Raw genomic sequence first — 20,536 nt, forward strand, 5'->3', positions numbered from 1 at the left:
TAATCTCAGAAATGTCATCTTGCCTTTCAACTATTAATTTTCTGAAAGAAACCAATCTTTAGAGAAATGTTTTATGATTCAATTATTGGCTATTTGTAAACTTTGAATTCTTTTTACAGAAATAGACATACTGAATAAAAGTTTGACAGTGTCCCAGAGAAATAAAGTATGCCTTGAAAAGGAAATGAAAAATCTGAAATTGTTGTCAGATGCAGCCATATTGAGATCTCAGCAGATTCAGACATCTAGACAACAGGAAGTAAACTTGCAAACCAGATGCTATGATTTGCAAAAACAAGTACTAGGTAAAGAAAAGTCTTTTGCTGTTTTTGGTGACTAGTTATATAACTACATGAATAAATGTTTACATTTTTACTTATAACAAAATCTTGTTTTAATTATTTTGACTTGCAAATATGCCTAATTATTAGTATCACTATGGTGATAACTGTGTCTGTGGTCAATACTTGCTGTCATCATTTCCAGTTTTGCCATTTAGCGTGGTAAGACTTAAGTGGATATATAAAAGACATTTCAACTGCAATGTAAGATTTCAGAAAAATAAAGTGAAATTTATTTTGGTATATCTGTGCTTTCCTATGTTTCCTTGTAAAGGTGAATCCAGAATTGTAGGCAATCCTTCATTTTTCCAAATGAAAAAATTTAAAGTGTTTGAAGCATCTTGGGCAAGGTTTTAAAATTTGTCTCCACCTCAGAGAAATGAGTGTCTTGACAGTAAATGTAGAGTTTGTAATTTTCCTGGAAGTTAGTAAGGGATCAATAAAATAGGTAATCAGAAAAATGATATCACAAAAGCAGAGTTTTAGAAAAATTAATCTGTTAGTAATGAATAGAGGTGTTTCAAACATCAAGACACTGGAGTCAAGTAGCCATTTTGAAAATATCTTTTCCAGTATCCCAATCCCAAGACTAACCATAAGAAGCTGAAGTAGGGAAGGGAACTCACATTTTTTTAAGTCCTAAGTGTGCTAGACACTTTATGTGAATTATTTCTATCTGTTCTCATAGTGACCATGAAAAGCAGGTATAATTATCCTTACAGAGGAGAGAACCAAGGCCCACAAAGTATCATGACTGGTACTACATTCCTAGTAAATTGCAGAGAGTAAAAGCAAAACTGGTTGGACTTCAATGCTCATGCTTGTCCCACTGTGTCTATTTAGGCTTCTCCGTGGCCCAGTGGGAAGGGTGAGATAGAATCAGGGTTGAGGTGACTACCCAAGACCAGGGAGATGAACATCTGTCTGAGTAAATATGGAAGAGAAGGAAGTCAGAAAGGGCTCTGAACCTCCTGTGTTTGGGAGTCTTTAATGATGGGAGCATACCACAGACTACGGAAATCTGGAGAGAAGCTAGTGTTGGAAGAGAAGATAATAAGTCATCATATTAACTTTATAGCAGTATGCAACAGATAAAAATTTTAAAATCAGAGAAAATTTAAAATAACATTTTTATTTTCTTTCCTGAGAACTACCTATTCATAGATTCTAGAAATTTTCTATTGCATTATTGGAATTTTTCTTGATAATTTTACAGCAAATTTTATACAGTATAGATATTATATTCTACATTCAATTTTTTTCAAATGCATAATTTATCTATTGACTTTTTATGGTAAATTTTACCATATTGAAGTTTTTCATTTTGGTATAATCAATGATTATCTTTTATTGTTTCTGGGTAGTCTTATTAAAGTAGTCCCATTCCTAGATAGTACATATAGTATCCTGGGTTTTGTTTCCCAAGTGAGTCATTAATACATATGGAATTTATTTTGATTTTGTTTAAAAAATTTAGTCAGCTATTTGAAATTTTTTCTTTTTAATTTTTGTGGGTACATAGTAGAGGTATATATTTATAGGATACATGAGATATTTTGGTACAGGCATACAATGTATAATAATCACGTCAGGGTAAATGAGGTGTCCTGCCTCAAGCATTTGTCCTTTCTTTGTTTTACATACAATTAATTTATCTCTTTTAGTTATTTTTAAATGTACAATATTATTGTTGACTGTGGTTACCCTGTTGTGTTATCAAATACTAGCTTTTATTCATCCTATCTAACTATATATTTGTACCCATTAACCATCCCCACTTTCCATCCCCCATCCCTGCCCCATCACCCTTCCCAGACTCTGGTAACCACCATTCTATTCTCTGTTGCCAGAAGTTCAACTGTTTTAATTTTTTGTAGTTTCTACAAATAAATATGCAAAATTTTTCTTTCTCTGGCTGGCTTATTTCATTTAACATAATGACCTCCAGTTTCATCTGTGTTGTTGCAGATGACTGTATCTCATTCTTTTTATGGCTGAATAGGACTCCATTGTGTATATTTACCCCATTTTCTTTATCTGTTCATTTGTTGATGGACACTTGGGTTACTTCCAAATATTGGCTATTGTGAATAGTGCTGCAATAAACATGGGAGTGTAGATATCTCTTCAATATACTGATTTCCTTTCTTTCAGTATTATAACTATCAGTGAGATTCCTGGACCATATGGTAGTTCTACGTCTAGTTTTTTGAGGAACCTCCAAACTGTTCTCCATATTGATTATACTAATTTATATTACCACCAACAGTGTTCAAGGGTTCCCTTTTCTCCATAACTTTGCCAGAATTTCTATTGCCTGTCATTTGGATAAAAAACATTTTAACTGAGGTGAGATTATATCTCAGTATAGTTTTGATTTGCATTTCTCTGATGATCAGTGATGTTGAACACCTTTCCATACACCTGTTTGCCATTTGTTTGTCTTCTTTTGAGAAATGTCTATTTAGATCTTTTGCCCATTTGTTTAAATCAGGTTATTAAATTTTTTCCTATAGAGTTGTTTGAGCTGCTTGTGTATTCTGGTTATTAATCCCTTGTCAGATGGATAGTTTGCAAATATTTTCTCCCATTCTGTGGGTTGTCTCTTGACTTTGTTGATGGTTTCCTTTGCTGTGCAGGAGGTTTTTAACTTGATGTGATCCCTGCAGAATGTTTTTAACTTGATGTGATCCCATTTGTCCATTTTTGCTTTGGCTGCCTGCGCTTGTGGGGTATTACTCAAGAAACTTTTGCCTAGTCCAATGTCCTGGAGGGTTTCCCTAATGTTTTCTTTTAGTAGTTTCATAGTTTGAGGTCTTACATTTAAATATTTAATCCATTGTGATTTGATTTTTGTATATGGTGAGAGATAGGCATCTAGTTTTATTCATCTGCATATGGATATCCTGTTTTCCCAGGAGCATTTACTGAAGAGACTGTCCTCCCCCAACCTATGTTCTTGGCACTTTTGTCAAAAATTAGTTCACTGTAGATGCATGAAATTGTTTCTATGTTTTCTGTTCTGTTCCATTGGTCTCTGTGTCTGTTTTTATGTCAGTACCTGGTTGTTTTGTTTACTATAACTCTGTAGTATAATTTGAAGTTAGGTAATGTGATTTCTCCAGTTTTATTTTTGTTCAGAATAGCTTTGACTATTCTGGGTCTTTTGTGATTCCATCTAAATTTTAGGATTATTTTTGTTATTTCTGTGAAGAATGACATTGGTATTTTGATAGTGATTGCATTGTATCTGTAGATTGCTTTGGGTAGTATGGGCATTTTAATAATACTGATTTTTCCAATCTATGAACTTGGAATATCTTTCCATTTTTTTTTGTTTCCTTTTCAATTTCTTTCATCGATGTTTTCATTTTGGAGAACTTTTACTTCTTTGGTTAGGTTTATTCCTAGATATTTTATTTTATTTGTAGCTATTGTAAATAGGATGATTTTCTTGATTTCTTTTTCAGATTGTTCATTGTTGTCATATAGAATTGCTACTGATTTTTGTATGTTGATTCTGTATCCTGCAACTTTACTGAATTAGTTTATCAGTTCTAATAGTTTTTATAGAGTCTTTAGGTTTTTCTAAATATAAGATGATATCATCTGCAGACAAGGATTATTTGACTTCTTCCTTTCCAATTTGGATGCCTTTTATTTCCTTATCATGTCTGATTGCTCTAGCTAGGATTTTCAGCACTGTGTTGAATAATGGTGGTGAAAGTGGGCATCCTTGTTGTGTACCATACTTAGAGGAAAGGCTTTTAATTTTTCCCTGTTCAGTATGATACTAAATGTGGACCTCTTATATATGGCTTTTTTTATGTTGAGATATGTTCCTTCTATACCCAGTTTTTTTAGGGTTCTTATCACAATGGCATGTTGAATTCTATCAAATGTCTTTTCAGAATCAACTGAAACGATCCTATGGTTTTTGTCCTTCATTCTCTTAATATAATGTATCACACTGATTTGCATATGTTGGACCATCCTTGCTTCCCTTTTATTATTGGCCTGTTCAGGTTTTGGATTTCTTCATTGATCAATCTTGGTAGATTGTATATATCTAGGAATTTATTAATTTCTTCTAGGTTTTCCAATTTATTGGAATTTGAATTTCTGCAGTATTGGTTGTAATGTCTCCTTTTTCACGTCTGATTGTATTTATCTGGGTCTTCTCTTTTTTTCCTTTATTAGTTGGGTTAAAAGTTTGTTAATTTTAGGCCAGGCGCTGTGGCTCATGCCTGTAATCCCAGCACTTTGGGAGGCTGAGGCGGGCGGATCACGAGGTCAGGAGATCGAGACCATTCCGGCTAACACAGTGAAACCCCGTCTCTACTAAAAATACAAAAAATTAGCTGGGCGAGGTGGCAGGCTCCTGTAGTCCCAGCTACTCGGGAGGCTGAGGCAGGAGAATGGCGTGAACCCCAGGGGGTGGAGCCTGCAGTGAGCCGAGATCGCGCCATTGCACTCCAGCCTGGGCGACAGTGAGACTCTGTCTCAAAAAAAAAAGTTTGTTAATTTTGTTTATCTTTTCAAGAGACCAACTTTTCATTTTGTTGATCTTTTGTATTGTTTTCTTCAGTCTTAATTTCATTTATTTTTGCTCTGATCTTTATTTCTTTTCTTCTAATTTTGGACTTGGTTTTCTCTTGCTTTAAGATGCATTGTTATGTTGATTTGAAGCTTTCTACTTTTTTAATGTAAGTGCTTATTGCTATAGACTTTCTTCTTGTACTGCTTTTGCTGGATCCCATAGGTTTTGCTATGTTGTGTTTACATTTTAATTTAAGAAATTTTAAAATTTACTTCCTTATTTCTTCATTGAATCACTGGCTATTCAGGAACATATTGTTTAATTTTTCACGTTTGTATGGTTTCTAAGATACCTCTTGTTCCTGTCTAGTTTTATTTCATTTTGATCAGAGAAGATATTTGATATTATTTCAATTGTTTTGAAAGTTTTAAGACTTTTTTTGAGGCCTTACATGGTCTATCCTTGAAAATGATTCATGTGCTGAGAAGAATGTGTGTTCTGTAGCCACTGGATGAAATGTTTGTTAAAATTCTATGAGGTCCATTTGTTCTGCTCTTCAGATTAACTCTGATGTTTCTTTGTTGAGTTTCTATCTGGGAGACCTGTGCAGTCCTGAAAGTGGGGTGTTGAAGTCTCCAGCTATTATTGTACTAGAGTCTATCTCCCTTTTTAGCTCTAGTAATATTTGCTTTATATATGTGGGTACTCTAGTCTTGGGTGCATACATATTTACAATTATTACATCCTTGTGCTGAATCAACCCCTTTATCATTATGTAACGACTTTGTCTCTTTTTATAGTTTTTGTTTCGAAATCTATTTTGTATGGTATAAATATAGTTTTTTGTGTGGTTTTTTTTGTTTGTGTCCATTTGCATGGAATTTTTTTCCATCCCTTTACTTTCAGTTTATTGTGTCTTTATAGGTGAAGTGTGTTTCTTGTGGACAACAAATCATAAGGTCTTATTTTTTAATTCATTTAGTTATTCTGTCTTTCAATTAAGAGTTTAGTCTGTTTACATTCAATGTTATTATCAATAAGTAAGGACTTACTCCTGCCACTTTATTTGTTTTCTGGTCTTCTCTCTCTTCGTTCCTTCCTTTATCTCTTCCTTTTGGTGAAGGTGATTTCCTCAGGTGGTATGTTAATTTCTTGCTTTTTATTTTTTGTGTATCTGTTGTATGCTTTTTGGTTTGAGGTTTACCATGAAGCTTGCAAATAATATCTTATAACCCATTCTTTCTTCTGCTTGATCAATTCTGCTGTTAGTAGACTCTGATGAATTCTTTAGTATGTCAAATGCATTTTTAACTAAAGAATTTCTATTTGATTCTCTTTAGTTATTTCAGTCTCTTTGTTAAATTTTATCTGATAGAATGCTGAATTCGTTCTCTGTTATCTTGGATTTTATTGAGCTGCCTCAAAACAGCTATTTTGAATTATCTGTCTGAAAGGTCACATATCTCTGTCTTTCTAGGATTGATTCCTGGTGCTTTATTTAGTTCATTTGGTGAGGTCATGTTTTCCTGGATGATCTTGATATTTGTTGGTGTCCGGGTATTGGAGTTAGGTATTTATTGTAGCCGTCACAGTGTGGCCTTGTTTGTATCCATATTTCTTAGGAAGACTTTCTAGGTATTTGAAGAGACTTGGGTGTTATGATCTAAGTCTTTGGTCATTGCAGCCATACCTGCTTTAGAGGGCACCACCTGCCCAGTAATATTGTGGCTCTTGCAGACTTGTAGATATACCACCTTGGTGGTCTTGGGTAAGATCCAATAATTCCCGGGATTGCCTGACAGAGACTCTTGTTCTCTTTCCTTACCTTCCCCCAAACAGAGTGTTTCTGTCTGTGCTAAGCTTCCTGGAGCTGGGGAGGGGGTGATTCGACTACCCCTGTGGCTACCACCACTGGAACTGTGCTGGGTCAGACCCAAAGCCAGCATAGCACTTCATTTGGGTCTCGCTCAAGGCCTACAGTGACCACTGCCTGGCTACTGCTGATGTTCACTGAAGGCCCCAGGGCTCTATAATCAGCAGATGGCTAATTCAGTCAGGTTTATGCTCTTCCTTTTAGGGCAGTGAGTTCCCTCTGGCCCTGGGCAGGTCTGGGGATGCTGTACAGGAGCCAGGGCCTGGAGTCAGGAAGCTTAGGAATCTACCTGGTGTTCTATCCTACTATAGCTGAGCTGACATCCAAGCCACAAGACAAAGTCCTTTCCACTCTTCTTTCTCCCTTCCTCAAGAAGAGGAATGTCTCCCCATGGCCACCACTGCCCCGGCCACAACAAGTACTGCCTGGCTACCACCACTGTTCACTCAAGGCCCAAGGGCTCTTCATTCAGCTTGTGGTGAATGTTGCCAGTCCTCAGTCTCTCCCTTCAGGGCCATGGGCTCTTCTCTGGCACAGAGAGGGTCCAGAAATTCTGTTCAGGAGCTAAGGCCTGGAATCAGGGACCTCAGAAGCTTGCTTGGTGCTCTACACCACTGCGGCCAAGCTGGTACTCTAGCTAAAAAATAAGGTCCCCTTTCTCTTCTCTTCCCTCTGTTTTCCTCAAGCAGGAATGGTCTCTTCCCATAGCCACCAATGCTGGAAATGTGCTGCATCACACCTGAAACCAGCATAGTTCTGAGTCTCACCCAAGGCCTGTGTTAAGTACTGTATGGTTACCACTATATTGCTACCACGGCTGACTATTCAGTTCTTAGTCAGCAGGTGATGAATTCTGCCAGAAATGATTCCTTCCCTTCAAGGCACCATGTTCTCTTCTGGCCCAGGGTGTGTTTAGAAATGTTGTCCAGGAGCTAGAGCCTGAAAAGGGGGTCTTGGGATTCTGCCTTTTGCCCTATTCTACTGTGGCTGAGCTAGTATCAAAGTTGCAAGACAAAGTCCTGTTTACTCTCCTCTCTCCTCTCCTCAAGCAAAGTAAAGGAGTCTCTTCCAGAGCTGCACTACCTGGGGTTGGGGGAGGGGGGATGCAAGCACTCCCTTGGATGCCTCAGTTCACTAGGTCACATGCACCTCAAGTTCACTGGCTGCAAGTCCAGCATAGCACCAGGACTTGCCCAGGAATTGCAGTTCTTGTCTCCCAGACTGTCTTTCCAGTTTACTTAGGACCTCAGAGCACTTTAGCCAGTAGTGGTGGAGCCTGCTGGAACTTAGGTACCTGTCAGCGGGATGGATAATTTGCCTCTGGCTAGGGCTGGTCCAAATGCTTCCTCTGTGAACACTGTCTGAATTCTGCCCCTGGTTGCTTTCTGCTGTGACAGAGCAACACTGAGTTATGACGAAAAGTCCCACAGTCACTGCACTCTTCCTCCCCAAAAGACAGATTCTCTCTCTGTGCCACAGGTCTGCTGCCAAATGATGGGGGGAGGGGTAGCACTGGAAATTCAAGACTGTCTTTCCTACCCTCTTCAGTGCTTCTTTCCTCAATAGGATGTTAAAACCAAGTATTATGATTGCTGATCTGATTTTGCTTCTTATGAAGGTGCCTTTTGTGTGTGGAAAGCTGTTCAATTTTGTTGTTCCTGCAAGGCGGATGATTCCTGGAGGCTTCTCTTTGGACTTCTTGCTCCCCCTCCCCTCTAGAATTTATCTTTAATGTGGTGCAAGATATAGTGGTCCAGATTTACTCTTTTCCAATTGTATCAGTATTATGTATTAAATAATTTATCCTTTTCTCAGTACATAGAACTACTATCTGTTATACGTTAAAATTTTAATATATACAGATGCTCCCTTACTTACAGTGGGGTTATGTCCCAATAAACCCATCCTAACTTGAAAATATTGTAAGTAAAAAAATGCATTTGATGCTGGCAACGCAGCAGACGATCCCACCCTACCATGATTCAACTTACAAATTTTTGACTTTACTGTGGTGTTAAAGCAATATTCATTCAATAGAAACCAGAACCCCATCGTAATTGGTAAGGAGCCTCTCAACTTATGATGGGGTTACATCCTGACAAACCCATCATAAAGTCAAAAAATCATATTGAACCATAAGTCAGGAACTGTCTGTACTAGCAACTATTACTATATTCTGTCTTCTGTTCCACTAATTTATTTGATGCACCATTAATATTACATTGATTTGAATATGACTTATTAGCATATTCTTTTAGGTGCTAAGTCCTTTCTGTCTCCACCATTCTTACTTTTTAAATACATATTTGCATACAGTTAGTCTTTCATTTTAACTTTAATATAATTTTATTTACCTCTAATCCACAGGCTCCAAGAATTACCTAGTAAAAGATTTTCTCTCTCTACTCATTACATCTTTCCTACATATTAAAAGGAAGTTATTCTTCCACATAAACTTTAAGATGATTTCATTCACCTCTAATGCCAACAAGGATTCTAATTCGAATTGCATTATATTTATAAACTAAATTTTAGAGAATTAAAAATTTTGATATTGTCATTTGAATATTGTAAGTCTTTTCATTCAAAAATATGATATGCTGTTTCATTTTTAATGCTATTATATGTTCTTTAATAAGATGTAATAGTTTTACTTAAATATGTTTCTTTGCCATTCTTGTTAAATTTGTTACTATCAGTTTTGCCTCTACCATAAATAGACTATTTTTCCTATTTCAATTTTTGTTGATAGAGTAGACAAAAGCTATTTATTTTTATATGTTTGTTTTATATCCATCCACCTCACAAAATTCTCATATTAATTCTACAGCAGACATTTTTTATTAGTGACTGTTGGGCGTACAACTTCCCAAAAGAGTTCATCTATTTTTTCCCAGTGTTTATATCTGTTATTTTATTTTCTTGTCTTCTTCATATGTTATTAAATTCATCTGAAGCTCTGACACTCTGTTAAATAATAATGCTGACAGTGAACGTTCAATCTGTCATTGATGGGCACTTAGGTTGATTCCATGTCTTTGCTATTGTGAATAGTGCTGCTATGAACATTTGCATGCATGTGTCTTTGTGGTAGAATGCTTTATATTCCTCTGGGTATATACCCAATTATGGGATTACTGGGTCGAATGGTAGTTCTGCTTTTAGCTCCTTGAGGAATTGCCATATGGCTTTCCACAATGTTGAACTAATTTACACTCCCAGCAACAGGGTATAAGTGTGTCCTTTTCTCTGCAACCTCACCAGCATCTGTTATTTTTTGACTTTTTAATAATAGCCATTCTGACTGGTGTGAGGTGATATCTCATTGGCACTTGATTTGCATTTCTCTAATAATCAGTGATGGTGAACTTTTTTTCCTGTTTGGCCACGTGTATGTCTTCTTTTGAGAAGTGTCTGTTCATGATCTTTGCCCACTTTTTAATGGGCTTGTTTGGGGTTTTTTCTTGTAAATTAAAGGTCCTTACAGACGCTTGATAATAGACCTTTATCTGCTGCATAGTTTGCAAATTTTGTCTCCCATTCTGTAAGTTGTCTGTTTACTCTGTCAATAGTTTCTTTTGGTGTACAGAAGTTCTTAAGTTTAATTAGATCCCATTTGTCAGTTTTTGCCTTTGTTGCAATTGCTTATGGTGTCTTTGTTATGAAATCTTTGCCCATTCCTATGTCCAGAATGGTAATTCCCTAGGTTGTCTTCCAGGGTGTTTGTAGTTTTGGGTTTTACATTTAAGTCTTTAATACATCTTGAGTTGATTTCTATATATGGTATAAGGAAGGGGTCTAGTTTCAGTATTCTGCATATGGCTAGCCAGTTATCCCAGCACCATTTACTGAATAGGGAGTCTTTTCCCATTGCTTGTTTTTGTCAGCTTTATCAAAGATCAGATTGTTGTAGGTTTGCATTTTTATTTCTGTGCTCTTTATTCTGGTCCATTGGTCTGTGTGCCTGTTTTCGTACTAGTACCATGCTGTTCTTTTTCAATATTTACTAGCTGTGTTATTTTGGATAAGTTACTTAACTTCTCTGGGCCTTAGTTTCTTTATTTACAAAATGGGTATAATAACAGCCCCTGCCTTCTAGGGTTTTCACAAGGATTTTACAAGAATTCTCAAGTAGAGAATTGTATTTTACTTCATATTTCAAAGGAACATTTAATAAGACTTGATCACATACTCAGCATAAAGAAAAGCTGTTTGTTTCCATTTACTCACATTTAGTTAAAAATTGCTACATCAATTTTCATAATAGAAATAGGCCTATATTTGTTTATTTTAATATCTTTGTCAGATTGTGGTTACAGTTCACTGTGGCCTTGTAGAATGAGTTGAGAAATATACTTTAATTTTTGGTTCTTTCTAAAACATTGTATAAAATTAAGATTCTCTGTTTCTTGAAAGTTTAGTAGAATTTGCTGAGAAAACCATCTGGCCATATCTTTGTGGGAAGACACTGCTTCAATTTATTTAATAGTTACAGAACCTTTTGATTTTGTTGATTCAATCTTAGTAAAATATATTTTTGTATTAATATGTCCATTTCACCCAAGATTTCAAAGCTATTGGCATGAGGTTGTTCAGAGCATTATTTTCTTATTATTTCTTATTCTTTATTTGTAGTTACTGCCCCTTTTTAATTTCTTATATTGTTTTGATTACTACAGCCTGGTAGTATAGTTTGAAGTTGGATAATGTGATGCCTGCAGCTTTGTTCTTTTTGCTTAGGATTTCCTTGGCTATTCTGGCTCTTTTTTGATTCCATATGAATTTTTAAATAATTTTTTCTAATTTTATGAAAAATGTCATTGATAGTTTGATAGGAATAGCATTGAATCTGTAAATTGCTTTGGGCAGTATGGCCATTTTACTGATACTGATTCTTCCAATCCATGAGCATGGGATGTTCTTCTATTTCTTTTTGTCATCTCTAATTTCTTTGGGTAGTTTGTAATTCTCATTGTAGAGACCTTTCATTGTCCTAGTTAGCTGTATTCCTATGTATTTTATTCCTAGGAATTGTGTGTGTGTGTGTGTGTGTGTGTGTGTGAATTGTAAATGGGATTGTGTTCCTGATATGGCTTTTGGCTTGGCTGTCGTTGGTGTATAGGAATGCTAGTGATTGTACATTGATTTTGTATCCTGAAACTTTGCTAAAGCTGTTTATCAGCTGAAGGAACTTTTGTGTCAAGACTAAGGAGTTTTTTGGATATAGAAATATGTCATCTGCAAACAGAGATAGTTTGACTTCTTCTTATCCTATTTGAATGCTTTTTATTTCTTTCTCTTGCCTGATTGATCTGGCTAGGACTTCCAATACTATATCGAGTAGGAGTGGTGAAAGAGGGCATCCTTGTCTTGTTCTGGTTTTCAAGGGAATACTTCCAGCTTTTGCCCATTCAATATGATGTTGGTTGTGGGTTTGGCATAGACAGCTCTTATTTTGAGGTCTATTCCTTCAATACCTAGTTTATTGAAAGTTTTTTACATAAAGGGAGGTTGAATTTTATCAAAAGCCTTTTCTGCATCTATTGAGATAATCATGTGGTTTTTTTTCTTTAGTTCTATTTATGTGATTAATCACATTTATTGATTTGCATATGTTGAACCAACCTTGCATCACAAGGATGAAGCCTACTTTATCATGATGTGCTAGCTTCTTGATGTGCTGCTGAATTTGGTTTGCAAGTATTTTGTTAAGGATTTTTGCATTGATGTTCATCATGGATATTGGCCTGAATTTTTTTTTGTGTGTGCGCCTCTGCCAGGTGTTGGTATCAGGATGATGCTGACCTCATAAAATGAGTTGGGGAGGAGTTCTTCCTCCTCAATTCTTTGGAATAGTTTCACTATGAATGGTTCCAGTTCTTCTTTGTACATCTGGTAGAATTCAGCTGTGAATCCATCATTTTCTGGGGTTTTTTTTTGTTGGTAGACTATTTATTACTGATTTAATTTCTGATGTTGTTATTGGTCTGTTCTGGGAATCAGTTTGTTCCTGGTTCAGTATTAGGAGGGTGTATGTGTCCAGGAATGTATGCATCTCTTCTAGGTTTTCTAGTTTATGTGCATAGAGGTGTTTGTAGTAGTTTCTGATGGTTGTTTTTATTTCTGTGGGGTTAGTGGTAACATTTCCTTCTTCATTTCTAATTGTGTTTATTTGGATCTTCTCTCTTCTTTATTAGTCTAGCTAGTGGCCTATCTTACTAACTTTTTCAAAAAACCTACTTCTGGATTCATTGATCTTTTGAATGTTTTTGTGTGTCTTTATTTCCTTCCATTCAGCTTTGATTTTGGTTATTTCTTGTATTTTGCTAGCTTTGGGGTTGATTTGTTCTTTAATAGCTTAGAATTGTGAGATGCTAATGCTTCAAATAATTTTTTACTATTGGGTATAGTATAAGGAATGAACAAATCAATTTTTCATCTTTGAGTGTATGAAAATTCAAATGAATTACTTATATTTGTCACTTGAAATAGTCAAAATGGTATATAGGGTTTTGATTTTATGAACTAGAAAAAGTAGGGAATTGATGTGGCAAGCTCTATTTAAAGATGCATTCTTGCATTCTTGAGAAAACTGAAATTCTTCTCATATGTCCTGGATTTTCCTCTTGACCTGGAATAGCTGCTTATGAGATGGCCCCAGGAGTTGTAGATTCCTGGAGATTTTTTAGAACTAGAAGCTATTTTTAGCTAAATAGAGGCACATCGAAAACATGTAAGAGTAGTAGCAACAAAAATGCATTTTTGGAATTTATTACATCAGGAGCTGTTAATGCTGACAATATAACTACTTGTGAAATTCTTTAATGTATGAATAATAGATCCTCATGGAAACTGTGAAGTTTTGGAGTTTAGCTTTGATCTTTTTTCCTTCAAAAACACTGTCAAAGCTAAATATTTCAAATATTTATAAGATCAATAAAAAACGAAACTACTAAGATAGTGATTTTCATGTATCAGATTAACAAAACCCAAAAGTATGATAGCAGATTGGGTTGGTGAGGCACTCTAATACATTTCTGGGTGGACTATAAATTGGTACAATTACTATAGAGACTAGTTTTCAATATTTGTCTGAAATACAAATGAACCCCCCTCCTTTGACCCTGGACTTCCTTTTCTAGAAATTAACATGTAGATATGCCTTCTTATAAATGAAGTAACAGATTTGCAAAGTTATTCTTTGAAGCATAGTAATACCAAAAGACTGCAAGCAACCTAAAACATCATGATAGGTGACTGGTTAAATAAATTGTGCAGTATTCAAACAGTAGAGTCCATATAGCCATAGAGAGAGAGAAAGAGAGAGACAGAGAAAGTTCCTTGTTTATTAATGTGTAGAGAGCTCCAAACTACATTGTCAAACAAAGAAAGGAAGATACACCAGGCGCGGTGGCTCACGCTTGTAATCCCAGCACTTTGGGAGGCCGAGGCAGGCACATCACGAGGTCAGGAGATCGAGACCACGGTGAAACCCTGTCTCTACTAAAAATACAAAAAATTAGCCGGGCGTGGTGGCGGGCGCCTGTAGTCCCAGCTACTCGGAGAGGCTGAGGCAGGAGAATGGCATGAACCCGGGAGGCAGAGCTTGCAGTGAGCCAAGATTGCGCCACTGCACTCCAGCCTGGGTGACAGAGCGAGACTCTGTCTCAAAAAAAAAAAGAAAGGAAGATACATAACATTGCATATGCACTGTGGTATAATTTGTATACAAAATATGAAGTGAAATATATGTGTATTATTATTTACTTGTACTCTGTATAAATTTTTAAAATCTTTGGAAATATATATACAAGAAACTAACAACAATATTTATTATTTGGAAGCAATCAGAATTAGGTGAATGAGAGATGAATGAGGGAGTCTTTTTTTTTTTTTAAAAAAAAAAAAAAGCTTTATTTTTTACAGCAATTTGAGATTTACTGAAAAAAATGAAAAGATAATATGAAGCATTCTGATATACCACTCCCCCCAACATACAGTTTCCCCTATGGTTAACATTGTACACTAGTTGAGTACATTTGTTACAATTAATGAATGAATATTGACATATTATTATTTTTTCCCTCAATTTTTATTTTAAGTTCTGGGGTACACTTGCAGGATGTGCAGGTTTGTTACATAGGTAAACGTGTGCCATAGTAGTTTGCTTCACAGATCTCATCCTATCACCCAGGTATTAAGCCCAGCATCCCTTAGTTATTCTTCCTGAAGCTCTTCCTCCCTTTGCCTCCCTGGTTGACAGGCTCTAGTGTGTGTTGTTTTCCTCATGTGTCCATATGTTCCTATCATTCAGCTCCCACTTACAAGTGAGAACACTTGTTTGTGGTTTTTGGTGTTTGGTTTTCTGTTCCTGCGTTAGTTTGCTGAGGATAACAGCTTCCAGATCCATCCATGTGTCTTCAGAGGATATGATCTCATTCCTTTTTTATGGCTGCATAGTATTCCATGGTGTATGTGTACCACGTTTTCTTTATTTAATCTATCATTGATGGACATTTAGGTTGATTCCATGTCTTTGCTATTGTGAATAGTGCTGCAATGAACATATGCATGCATGTATTTTTATAATAGAATTATTTATATTCCTCTGGGTATATACCCAGTAACCAGATTGCTGGGTCAAATCGTATTTCTGCCTCTAGATCTTTGAGAAATCATGACATTGTCTTTCACAAAGGTTGAACTAATTTATACTCCCACCAACAGTGTAAAAGCTCCTTTTTCTCACAACCTTGCCAGCATCTGTTGTTTCTTGACTTTTTAATAATCACCATTCTGACTGGTGTGAGATGGTATCTTATTGTGGTTTTAATTTGCATTTCTCTAATGATCATGATGATGAGCGTTTTTTCTTGTTTGTTGGCTGCATGTATGTCTTCTTTTGAAAAGTGTCTGTTCATGTTCTTTGCCTACTTTTTAATGGAGTTGTTTGTTTTTTCCTTGTACATTTTTTAAGTTCCTTGTAGACTCTGGATATTACACTTTTGCCAAATGGATAGATTGCAGAAGTTTTCTTCCATTCTTTAGGTTGTCTGTTCGTCTATTAATAGTTTCTTTTGCTGTGCAGAAGCTCTTTAATTAGATCTCATTTGTCAATTATTGATTTTGTTGCTATTGCTTTTAACATTTTCATCATGAAATCTCTACCTGTACCTACATCCTGAATGATATTGCCTAGATTTTCTTCTAGGGTTTTTATAGCTTTGGGTTTTACATTTAAGCCTTTAATCCATCTTGAGTTGATTTTTGTATATGGCATAAGAAAGGGGTCCAGTTTCAGTTTTCCACACATGGCTAGCCAGTTCTCCCAGCACCATTTATTAAATAGGGAATCCTTTCCCCATTGCTTGCTTTTGTCAGGTTTGTCAAATATCAGAGGTTGTAGGTGTGCTGTCTTATTTCTGAGTTCTCTATTCTGTTCCATTGTTCTAAATGTCTGTTTTTATACTGGTACCATGCTGTTTTGGTTACTATAGCCTTGTAGTATAGCTTGAAGTTGGGTAGCATGATGCCTCCAGCTTTGTTCTTTTTGATTAGGATTGCCTTGCCCAGTCAGGCTCTTTCTGGTTCCATATGAATTTTAAAATATTTTTTTCTAGTTCTGTGAAGAATGTCAATGATAGTTTAATGGGAATAGCATTGAATCTATAAATTACTTTGGGCAGTATGGCTATTTAAATAATGTTGATTCTTCCTATCCATGAGCATGGAATGTTTTTCCATTTGTTTGTGTCCTCTCTGATTTCCTTGAGCAATCATTTGTAGTTCTCCTTGAAAAGGTTTTCCATTTCCCTTGTTAGCTGTATTCTTAGGGTTTTTAAAATTTTTTTATAGTAATTGTGAATGGGAGTTCATTCATTGTTTGGCTTTTGGCTCACCTGTTGTTGATGTATAGGAATGTTTTTGCACATTTATTTTGTATCCGGAGACTGCTGAAGTTGCTTATCACCTTAAGAAGCTTTTGGGCTGAGACAATTTTCTAGATGTAGGATCATGTTATGTGCAAATAAAGATAATTTGACTTCTTATTTTCCTATTTGGATACCCTTTATTTCTTTCACTTGCCTGATTGCTCCGGCCAGAACTTTCAATACTATGTTTTATAGGAGTGGTAAGAAAGGGCATCTTTGTTTATGCCAGTGTTCCAGGGAAATGCTTCTAGCTTTTGCACCTTCAGTATGATATTGGCTGTGGGTTTGTTGTATATGGCTCTTATTATTTTGAAGTATGTTCCCTTAACGCATAGTTTATTGAGAGTTTTTAACATAAAGGGATGTTGAATTTTATCAAAGGCCTTTTTGCCATTTATTGAGATCATCATGTGGTTTTTGTCTTTAGTTCTGTTTATGTGATGAATCACATTTATTGATTTGCATATGTTTAACCAAGCTTGCATCCCAGGGATGAAGCCAACTTGATTATGGTGGATAAGCTTTTTGATGTGCTTCTGGGTTCAGTTTGCCAGTATTTAATGAGGATTTTTGCACTGATGTTCATCAGGGATATATTGGCCTGAAGTTTTCTTTTTCTTTTTTTTTTTTTTGTTACATCTCTGCCAGGTTTGGCTATAAGGTTGATGCTGGTTCTTATGACCAGACGAGTTCAGCACTAGCTTAAAAATAATAATAAGGAATGTGGGAAAAAGGATGTTCATACTGTAGAATAGTTAAAAAAAAAAAAAAAGTAAGTAGGTTACATTTTCAAAAAGAACAGCATTTGTGAATTTTTTTAGTTAGTCACAATCAGCCAAAACTAACTTTAATTCAAACAGTAAAGTAATTTATTGAAAGGATATTAGATATTCAGAATATCTAAGAGGGTGGGAGGACCAGGCTGAGAAAGTGGTTAGGAACCCAGTAAAGGGAGGCTGCTAGATTCACAGCCAAAATCATTCCACAAGAAGTCTCTGGTGAGGATGCAGCTTCTGTGTCCCTAAGACATTGGACACCTACCTCACTTGCTTTCTCCTCTGGTCCTAAACAACAGTTGATCCCTCTACTCCTTCACCTTCTTGGCATCAATTGTTCTTGGATCAGATCTTGGGAAAAATATATTTTTAAAAGCCTGGAAATGAAAAGCCCTGTTTGGCCACCTAGCCCTAGCATATTTAAACTATGTTTTTATAGGGATGTTCTGCTGCTGCAAAAATGGCAGCATATATCTTTAGAACAGTGTAGCAAATCCAGAAGTAGAATCAGATTTTAATGTAGGCATCATTAACAATGGGGGAAAAGCAAAATTATATAACAAGTGCTATAGAGATAACCAAAGGAAATAAACATTACATCAAAATAAGCCTCATGGCAAACTAGCACACAATAAAAATATACAGAATGTATCCTAACTATGGAGGGATAAAGCAGCACTTTAAAAATTACAAAGAGTAAGACTGACAGAATTTGTCTATTAAAAAGGTAGAATTTTTTAGTTCAAATCTGCCAAACAACCTAAAAACAGCAGACTGACAAAAAAGGATTTGTTTCATGTATGATATACAAAGTGTTAAAATCCACACCATGTAAAGGATTTATTCAGCTGTGTAAGAAAACTCCAAGAGGTGGAGCCAAGATGGCCGAATAGGAGCACCTCCGGTCTACAGCTCCCAGCGTGAGTGATGCAGAAGACAGGTGATTTCTGCATTTCCATCTGAGGTACCGGGTTCATCTCACTAGGGAGTGCCAGACAGTGGGCACAGGACAGTGGGTGCAGTGCATGATGCGTGAGCTGAAGCAGGGCGAGGCATTGCCTCACTCGGGAAGCGCAAGGGGTCAGGGAGTTCCCTTTCCTAGTCAAAGAAAGGGGTGACAGACCGCACCTGGAAAATTGGGTCACTCGCACCCTAATACTGCGCTTTTCTGACGGGCTTAAAAAATGGCACACCAGGAGATTATATCCCGCACCTGCCTCGGAGGGTCCTACACCCATGGAGTCTCGCTGATTGCTGGCACAGCAGTCTGAGATCAAACTGCAAGGCAAGGTGGCAGCGAGGCTGGGGGAGGGGCGCCCGCCATTGCCCAGGCTTGCTTAGGTAGACAAAGCAGCCAGGAAGCTCCAACTGGGTGGAGTCCACCACAGCTCAAGGAGGCCTGCCTGCCTGCCTCTGTAGGCTCCACCTCTGGGGGCAGGGCACAGACAAACAACAATTCAGCAGGAACCTCTGCAGACTTAAATGTCCCTGTCTGACAGCTTTGAAGAGAGTAGTGGTTCTCCCAGCACGCAGCTGGAGATCTGAGAATGGGCAGACTGCCTCCTCAAGTGGGTCCCTGACCCCTGACCCCCGAGCAGCCTAACTGGGAGGCACCACCCAGTAGGGGCAGACTGACACCTCACACGGCCGGGTACTCCTCTGAGACAAAACTTCCAGAGGAATGATCAGGCAGCAGCATTCGTGGTTCATGAAAATCCGCTGTTCTGCAGCCACCGCTGATGATACCCAGGCAAACAGGGTCTGGAGTGGACCTCTAGCAAACTCCAACAGACCTGCAGCTGAGGGTCCTGTCTGGTAGAAGGAAAACTAACAAACAGAAAGGCCATCCACACCAAAAACCCATCTGTACATCACCATCATCAAAGACCAAAAGTAGATACCACAAAGATGGGGAAAAAACAGAGCAGAAAAACTGGAAACTCTAAAAAGCAGAGCGCCTCTCCTCCTCCAAAGGAACGCAGTTCCTCACCAGCAACAGAACAAAGCTGGACGGAGAATGACTTTGACAATTTGAGAGAAGAAGGCTTCAGACAATCAAACTACTCCAAGGTACAGGAGGAAATTCAAACCAATGACAAAGAAGGCAAAAACTTTGAAAAATAATTAGACGAATGTGTAACTAGAATAACCAATACAGAGAAGTGCTTAAAGGAGCTGATGGAGCTGAAAGCCAAGGCTCGAGAACTACGTGAAGAATGCAGAAGCCTCAACAGCCAATGCGATCAACTGGAAGAAAGGGTATCAGTGATGGAAGATGAAATGAATGAAATGAAGCCAGAAGGGAAGTTTAGAGAAAAAAGAATAAAAAGAAACGAACAAAGCCTCCAAGAAATATGGGACTATGTGAAAAGACCAAATCTACGTCTGTTTGGTGTACCTGAAAGTGACGGGGAGAATGGAACCAAGTTGGAAAACACTCTGCAGGATATTATCCAGGAGAACTTCCCCAATCTAGCAAGGCTGGCCAACATTCAGATTCAGGAAATACAGAGAATGCCACAAAGATACTCCTCAAGAAGAGCAACTCCAAGACACATAATTGTCAGATTCACCAAAGTTGAAATGAAGGAAAAAATGTTAAGAGCGGCCAGAGAGAAAGGTCAGGTTACCCACAAAGGGAAGCCCATCAGACTAACAGCGGATCTCTTGGCAGAAACTCTACAAGCCAGAAGACAGTGGGGGCCAATATTCAACATTCTTAAAGAAAAGAATTTTCAACCCAGAATTTCATATCCAGCCAAACTAAGCTTCATAAGTGAAGGAGAAATAAAATACTTTACAGACAAGCAAATGCTGAGAGATTTTGTCACCACCAGGCCTGCCCTAAAAGAGCTCCTGAAGGAAGCACTAAACATGGAAAGGAACAACCAGTACCAGCCACTGCAAAATCATGCCAAATTGTAAAGACCATTGAGGCTAGGAAGAAACTGCATCAACTAACAAGCAAAATAACCAGCTAACATCATAATGACAGGATCAAATTCACACATAACAATATTAACTTTAAATGTAAATGGACTAAATGCTCCAATTAAAAGACACAGACTGGCAAA

General features: G+C 37.1%; 1 protein-coding gene across 1 annotated transcript in view; it reads left to right on the forward strand.

Annotated features, from left to right (window-relative positions):
* LEKR1 (leucine, glutamate and lysine rich 1) overlaps positions 1-20,536 on the forward strand; it is a 227,132-nt gene that overhangs the window by 116,003 nt on the left and 90,593 nt on the right. Inside the window, 1 exon segment of the mRNA XM_063620289.1 lies at positions 120-305. Coding sequence (XP_063476359.1) covers positions 120-305 — 186 coding nt within the window.

The sequence above is a fragment of the Symphalangus syndactylus genome, chromosome 17 (assembly GCF_028878055.3).
Source record: "Symphalangus syndactylus isolate Jambi chromosome 17, NHGRI_mSymSyn1-v2.1_pri, whole genome shotgun sequence".
In the NCBI taxonomy this organism is placed as follows: Eukaryota; Metazoa; Chordata; class Mammalia; order Primates; family Hylobatidae; genus Symphalangus; species Symphalangus syndactylus.